General features: G+C 40.9%; 1 protein-coding gene across 1 annotated transcript; it reads left to right on the forward strand.

Moving 5' to 3' along the window:
* Positions 1–800: 800 nt before the first annotated feature.
* rabl2 (RAB, member of RAS oncogene family-like 2) lies at positions 801–5,162 on the forward strand. Its single transcript, XM_014148414.2, has 8 exons — positions 801–1,636; positions 1,756–1,785; positions 2,064–2,143; positions 2,339–2,418; positions 2,511–2,622; positions 2,703–2,800; positions 2,920–3,003; positions 3,901–5,162. Exons 1-8 carry the CDS (start codon positions 1,530–1,532, stop codon positions 3,982–3,984), a joined length of 675 nt encoding a protein of 224 aa, XP_014003889.1. The 5' UTR covers positions 801–1,529; the 3' UTR covers positions 3,985–5,162.
* Positions 5,163–8,373: the final 3,211 nt, after the last annotated feature.

Below are 8,373 nucleotides of genomic sequence, written 5' to 3' on the forward strand. Positions count from 1 at the left end.
ACATGTCGAACACAGAATCTTCCATATGGACATCTCACCTGTCCTCTTTATCGAAGATGAACAGATTGAGTTAATAGGCCTATCGTTCTTTGTATCTTCCCTCACACTTCTTCCCTGTGTTTCCACCTGTCCATCAGACCCCTGGCCCAGGGACATACAGAGTGGTGGACCTCTAAGCCCCCCCTCTGCACTGAAGAAAGCAGTTACTTGTGCCTTATTGTTATGTATGCGTATGCTGCATTGAGTAAAAATGATGCTGACAAGCTAACCTGACAATCACATATTGGGGGGGTGTACATTACTATATTTATACTTCAGTTATCGCTTTTCAACAGGAAAAGTTTCTGTTTTAAGGTGCACATATTTTACCACATGAGATTCAGTTTAATATCATGCCAAAGGTTTGTGACCATTTTCACTATTAGAATTAACATGAAATATCGAGGAATATAGTTTTTTCCAATACCAAAGATGTGGTTTGATATCACATTGATCTGACATGATTTTCACAACACAATTACTTATGTTCACTCACTTTGATATCATCTAAAATAGCCAACTTGTCGAAATGTGGTAATCAATCAATAAAGACATTTTCAACAATGACAATGAATGCACTTTTTTCACTCATTGAAAAAGAAACCATGTGTGTAATCGTTAGTCCAAACAGTTGGAAAACGAGTTTCTATTGGGCAAATTCACGTAGGTCCCCAACGTCTTTACAACATAATCTAGCCAATCAGAAACGAGAATTCAACAACGCTGCGGTATAATGAGGTATTATAGGAACGTTGGCGACCAAGTTATATTTTCAGGCAATAATAGGAACAGCATCGTTAAAAAAAAGTGGGCCTTCAAGCGTCAGCGTTGCATAGAAACAGACTTTTTCTATGGAAGCTGTTGCTACAAGAACATGAAGTTATATTTTCAGGCAATAATAGGAACAGCCACGTTCAAAAGGGGGCCTTCAAGCGTCTGCGTTGCATAGAAACATACATTCTCTGTCGAAGCTGTTGTTACAAGAACATGCTAGCTAACTAGCTACAATGTTTTGACGTTTTTCCATCTATAGCTATGTTAATGTTTTGATGCTTATTTTGCGAGACCATTGACAGCTAAATTAGGTTGTTAGATATAGCTAGCTAAACATATAAATCCCTTACTGGATGTAAGCTTACATTAGATCTACAGTTAACTAGTTAGATAAGTCAAGTAGCCACTGGCTAGATAACCAACGAGTTGAAAACGTTACCCGTTTCGCTAGCTTAGCTAATAAGTTAGTTTAGACATATGACTTCGAATGGGGTTGAGTCATATTTTAAGTGAATAACGTAACAGTTACAACAAATGTGAATCGCGGTAACGTTAAGCGGTTTAATTTAGCTAACTCAAAAGCTAGCTAGCGTTAGTGTAATCACAGACTAAGTGCAGTCAGTCATCTTGTTCCTAGCTAAAGTTAACTTCTAACTAGGTAGCTAGCTAACTAAGCCGCTGTGCGACGCAGCTGATTTCCCCATCCTGAAGGAAAGATGGCAAGCGACGCCAATGGCATTCCTGAACTGGACCAAGATAAATATGATGCAGATGAACAAGTGAAGATCATCTGCCTTGGGGACAGTGCAGTGGGAAAATCCAAGTACGGAGTTAGGGAGCATGCCAGCTATCTCTTGTCACTGCAAATTCACCTCAAAGATGATAGTGCTTACTTTTTGTGACCCAGGAGATTTTAAACACCTGCCTCTTGTTGTCTTTCAGGTTGATGGAGAGGTTCCTGATTGACGGATAGTATCCTTTCTCATCTATTCCTGTAATTGGTTTTTGAGTGTCACATGAAGACATTCATCAGTATTATGGGTTGATGTAGTTAAGTAAGTGTAACCCAATGTTGATAGTAGTAAATGGAGAGAAACCCAATGCCTTCATGCAGTGACCGATTTGGCTTGTAACTGGTGGGTAATCCAGCATGCCGACATGCCTTTTGACCAGCAATGTTACCATATGCTGTAGCTACAGTACAGATAGTTGACAATGTTGTTTATTCTATTCCTTAACTTGTTCTCCAGTCGTCCCCAGCAGCTGTCAACCTATGCTCTGACGCTCTACAAATACAATACCACCATTGACAGAAAGGCTGTATTAGTAGGTATGTTTATGAATGGTTTCCTTATCAAAATGTCTGGTTTAGACTGATGAGTTATGGGCTATAAAATAGTCAGCTGCTTTTAAGTAAACCGATCTGTTATTGCTGTGAACCACAATCCTGTTGTTCTGTTATCTGGTTGCCATGCTATGTGTTTGGTTGCCTTCAGCTGTGTTTATGATTATGTCTGCCCCAAAGACTTCTGGGATACTGCTGGACAGGAGCGGTTCCAGAGCATGCATCCCTCGTACTACCACAAGGCTCACGCCTGTATCATGGTAAGACTTCACGCTAGATTCTAAGACGACACGACTACAAGGCTTGCACTTATGTCATAGCCTGTATCGTTGACTGTACCTGGGTTTGTCAGGTGTTTGACGTGCAGAGGAAGATCACCTATAAGAACCTGACCAGCTGGTACACAGAGCTGAGAGAGTACAGGCCTGAGATCCCCTGTGTGGTGGTGGCTAACAAGATAGATGGTGAGTCCAGCCACACAGGCTTATTCTTTCATCTTTTATTCCCTTCCCACTTTTTACTCGGTTGTCTCTGTTGTTTGCAGCTGATATGAAGGTGACCCAGAGGAACTTTAACTTTGCCAAGAAGCAGGGACTTCCTTTGTACTTTGTATCAGCTGCTGATGGGACCAATGTGGTCAAGGTGAGGATGGACAACACTGATCTCCTTAATTACACACCATATACTCTGTCTGTATACTGTATTCTACTGCTTAACAAAAAAAGGGAACAAAAGTTCTGTGTTCTGAAAATGTATCCTAGATGTTTAAAGAAACGATCAAGATGGCGATGTCTTACAAGCAGAACTCTAGTGACTTCATGGATGAAGTGATGCGGGAGCTAGAGGTACATGTTTCCCTCTGGATATAAGCACTCTGATAATATATCCCCTCTTATTTATTTTGCTGTTTCACTCTCCAGAGTTACCTGCAGCTATTTGACTGACAGTTGCTCTGTCATTAGAATTAATGTATTCGGTGCACATCACATTTCATTGAACAGAAAATGTGAATGATAATACATTTGGTCTTAGCGTTTAGGCTCTGATCTTCAGGGTGCTCCCCACCCAAGGAAGTGCTCAGGTATTGAATCTGATCATAGCCAAGCTAGGGGTAGGGAGCAGAACCAAAAGCAGGCAGAGGCTGGGGTGGTGATGGGCAAAAGTCAGCAGCCTGCAGATAATGTGTAATACACAGCTAGCGGAGGTCCATTTTAGAGTCTAAGGGTTCTATTCAATCCGTAGCGCTGAAGATCCGCTTTCTAGCGCAATTTAAAATGAAAAGCAATGTTCCTGCAGTCGCGGAGACTGCATTCATGGTAAACGCTGCATATGTCGGCTCAAATTACCTTTTACATTTTTAGAGAACAATCTAACGCTTTAGTGATACAGATTGGATAGAGCCCTAAATGACTGAAGTGCACTCAAGCTACTCCTTTCCTGAACTGCATCATGTAACCTTTATTTAACTAGACAAGTCAGTTAAGAACAAATAATTTTTTACAATGACGGCCTACTGGGCAACAGGGGCAGAACCTGCCTTGTTCAGGGGCAGAACGACAGATTTTTACCTTGTCAGCTTGGGGATTCGATCCAGCAACCTTCCGGTTACTGTCCCAACTCATTTCCCATCAACAACGAGCTCTCTGAATTGGTTTGGTTTGGTTTTTTTAAAGCGACTTTTGAGATTCACAATATAAAATACATTTATTATGATGTATTTTTTGTTCATCCCCGACCTGCAGAACTTTGAGCTGGAGCAGAACAAGGATTTGTCGTTACAGACGGCTCAGGAGGGACTGAAACCAGAGAGCCCGGAGTCTGTCTGACTGGATGTTGATGTGGATACATTATCCTCACGTTATCTTTACATTATACTGACATTGTGAACACAAGCTCTGATTTGGACTACAGTGCAGCTATGGACACTGTGGATATGTTATCCAGATAGTGTCGACGTTCTACTACTCTACCATGAGTACCTGACGTTGTGGATATGTTATATTCATGTTATTCTCACTTTGTGGACATATTATCCTTCCATTCTCCTCATGTGTGTTTTATGCCATGGGAGAGCTATGCTTCTGTGGGACTGATGCTATGGAAATGCTAACCCTTGACCCATATAATAATAGTGACCTGTGAGAACTGGGGAAATCTATTGATGTGAGAACAAACATACTGTAGGATACATGTTGTCAGGCAGGTGAAACGTCTGCCAAAGTGCGTGAAGCAGGCTTATTATTTGAGGTGAACTAGAATGTGAAGCGTTGTACAATGTGGGGCATATACAATACTTATCATTCCTATTCTGGCTATTTTTGGAGAGCAAAGTGAAACTGTGAATGTGAACTCTCTTTGCCACTTGTGATTTTGTCAACAGCTTTTGCTCTCTGAGTCTTTTACCCCATGGGGCATGTGTATGAGGATTTGTACAATGTAAGGTTATAGTGGGGTACATGTATGTAAAGGCTGCTGTCGTTGCTCTTAAGTGCTACGATGTAAAGCCAAAGCTTTTATGTCATGTCTTTTAATGTATTTTAAACAATGAATGTACCTTGTAACTATGTGACGGCACTAGCGACTGTTAGATATTATTTCAGTGTGGTTTCAATCCTCAATACTTGCTACCTGACATGGCAAGGCTGCGTCAATGTCACCAATAATTCATTCCAGTGCAGTTATCGATCAATGTACAAGTTAGATATACGTGTGTATATATGTTAGTCAACTGGAAGTGTTGCAGAAGTACTGAAGATAGCTCAGAACTACAATGAATGACCACTTCCAGGAGGTTCATGATCTAGGTGTAATAGAACTCTAAGGACTGTATTCTATCTATGTCACTGAAGTGATAGATTGCCTTCACATTGAAATCACTCTGAACTCCTGCAATACGGATTGAATAGAGCCCTTAAGGTTCTCTGGAAAACCCAATTTTTTAAAATCTGTATGATGTCCCGTTGTATCCTATAAACTGTGATTAAAAAAGGATAATTTCAAGACATTCTATGTCTGTTTGGTGTGCTTCCCTCAGGGTGTTAACTCTGGTTATTAGTGGAATTTCAACCCCCTTCAGAAATAAATATTTTATAATTACAGCTCAAATGTACAGAAATTATTTAGAAATTCTGTACTGACTACTGTGAAACTATAGAGCCACACGGCAGCAATTCTCCAGCAGAGGGCATCAGTTTTCCAGAGGAAAAACTCAGGTCACAAATGACATGGCAGTTGGCACATCTAAAGCTCTGGCCAAAGTAGATCTCAGCAGCGAGACCAATGAGGAGCTGATACACAGGATTCATGTTTTTAATTATAAATTTATTACATAATATAACAAACATATATCTCTGTGGTGGAGCTATCACAGCTGTGGACCTGCCTCAGCCTCACTACCCTGCCTCACTACCCTGCCTCCCTTCCCTATCCGTTCCCTTATGGATGATAAGAGAACCACGCCTCTGGGTGAAAAGGGTTCAACTGATCTTGTAAATGGTGGGACTGACCATAAAATGTGTTTTTGTTTCCATTATTGTTATTTTCCAGAAATCTACTCAATGGCCAGTGGCCGCTGTATTCTGTCTTATTTTCCAGTCTGTCTGCCCGCTTCTGCCCTGACCTCTTTCAGCACGGTGTGTTTGGGAGTAGACATGGTTGCTCCCCATCTTCACCTTCAGATGCTAGTTAGAGGCAGGTAGCCTATATCTCCCTCTCTACAGACTAATAAGGCTATTTTAATTTCAACAGCAAAAACATTTACACTTGAGTATGCCCTTCCTGTATCTGAGACTACACAGAACTGTATCTTAAAATCCTGGCCTCACCAATAGTCACAGTAACACTGTCTAGCAAAAATCTGTACATCTATAGCACCAAAGTGAACGCTACTATTTTATTCTAGTTAGCTAGCAATCTGACCTTTCACATTTTCACCTCCTACCACATTTGACACATACTGTATATGCTGTCAGGATTAATCCAACAATGCTAAACTACTGAATAATATGAATCTACTGAGGTTGTCATTAATCCAGTGTTCATCATTAGTTTCAGCCAGGCTACAGTTCTGTGTGGAGTTCAGTGTCTTTGAGGAAGATAGAGAGCCGGGATGCCTGGGAGATCAAGAGGAGGGGAGGTTTAGATGGGCCAGGCAAGGCCCAGATATAGCCTGTGATAGATCCACCATGTTAAACTTCACAGTGCAAACAAGGAGAAAATCAACAATGAAAGAAAAACCCTTTGAATGATGATAAGATCACTAGATCCAGTGGTGGGTCTACCAGATACCCTCTCACCGTGTAGATTGTGCTTTGTTGATTAGAAAAGGAGATGAAGTCGACCGTACAGAGAAACTCATTGGTGTGAATGAAGTGTCTGCCTCACCTTTCTGTGACCCGCAGCATGGGTTTGCATCTATATAGGCTACCTGTGGTAAACCTACTAAGGGGTCCAACTAGATTCTCTGTTACTGACGTGTTTTCTAACCAGGAAAGCAACGAGTCCAAACTGCACTGTGTGTGTGTGAGCGCATGTGCATGCCGGCATGTGCGTGTGTACAGCATGTGTGTATATATGAGCTGTGTGTTTAAACCCATGTCAACATCTCTCAGCATCAGTTAGACAAGCTATACAACAACCTTCATCACATTTAAACCAAGCAATACTTTGATACCTTGTCTCAAAATAGATATAGAAATGGTAATAATGCAAAGCTCATAAAGTCTGGTCATTTTTCAGGATATATATATATATATATTCCTTTACAAAACATAAAAACGACTGGAGTTCCTCTCCAAAAAGGTTGTGCACACACAGTGGAGAAGCTAAATGAAAGTCTGTAGTTCTCAAGATTCCCAGGAGATGGCACCATATTACTGAGTAACAGCTCAACAACTTCCAAACTAAGGTAGTCCTATTAAGAAAAATACACCATTGAAAGTTTTTTGTTATTTTTTGGCACGTTTTTCCCTCTTTGTTTCTTTTTTTTGTCTGTCCTCTTCAAAATCACCTCATCATAGCGTACCCTAAAAAACTCAAAGTCTGAAAAGGGAAAAGGGAACAAAGAGTGTGTAACAGGATGAAACGTGGAGCAAAGAGTGCCAGTGCACCTCGTCATGAGGAGAGTCATGAGGAGAGTGTTGTAGTGCAGATGGTAACACTGTAATTGTCTGTGTCTATGTCTCCTATTGAACCACAACCCAAAACCCACCCAGTGCCCAAGGCAGACAGGGTCTCTGACACACAGACATGGGCTATACAGGAACAGACAGAATGTAAAAAAGGAAAAAAGATTAAGCTGTATCGCTCTCAACACCCCAGTATTGATTTGATCTCTCTCTCTCTCTCTCTCTCTCTCTCTCTCTCTCTCTCTCTCTCTCTCTCTCTCTCTCTCTCTCTCTCTCTCTCTCTCTCTCTCTCTCTCTCTCTCTCTCTCTCTCTCATCCATGAATAGATATCAAAGGGTCCTATAATGATTACAGATTTGGAGTTCAGTCTGTGTCTCTGTTTGTGCAAATGTGTGTGTGCACCACGTGTGAGTGTGTTTGTGTGTGTGAGACACAGCCACTGCCAGGAATCTCTGATGGTATTAAGGCTACAGCGGACTCACTTCGAGGGTTTGAACTAGCGCACACACACATACATACACGCACCACACAGAGGAGAGGGGGGAGTGAACTGAGAGTCAGGGTGTCCCTCCCTTCACAGCCTGCATGCGCTGTAACGAATGGTGGCTGTATTGCTAGCACCGTGTTTTGTGCAAATCATCTCCTAGTTCAGAGTTCATAGAAATAATACAATCTGATCACACCTTTTTTCCTCAGTGATTAACTATGCATATATGCCAAACATTCATATATAGATCTATATATTTTTTGATTTTCAAAAATGTATATGAAAACTATCATATATACATTGCTTTTGATTAATATAAAAAAGCAAATATTTGTATTTTGTTCATATTTACAGGGTGTTTGTCATTTTGAGAGGTTTAAATATTTTACTTTCTCTTTCTCTTGGTCACTCTGAAATTCAGATTAGGTGAGTGAATAGAAAAAGTTCTTAATGTCTTAATCCAAGAGCTACAAAATCCACCTCTACATTATGGAGGGGGGGGGACAGAACAAATAAACACAAACCAACAATCAACCCCTACATTATGGAGGGGGGGGGACATAACAAATAAACACAAACCAACAATCAACCCCTACATTATG

This window comes from Salmo salar, chromosome ssa16 (genome assembly GCF_905237065.1).
Source record: "Salmo salar chromosome ssa16, Ssal_v3.1, whole genome shotgun sequence".
NCBI lineage: Eukaryota > Metazoa > Chordata > Actinopteri > Salmoniformes > Salmonidae > Salmo > Salmo salar.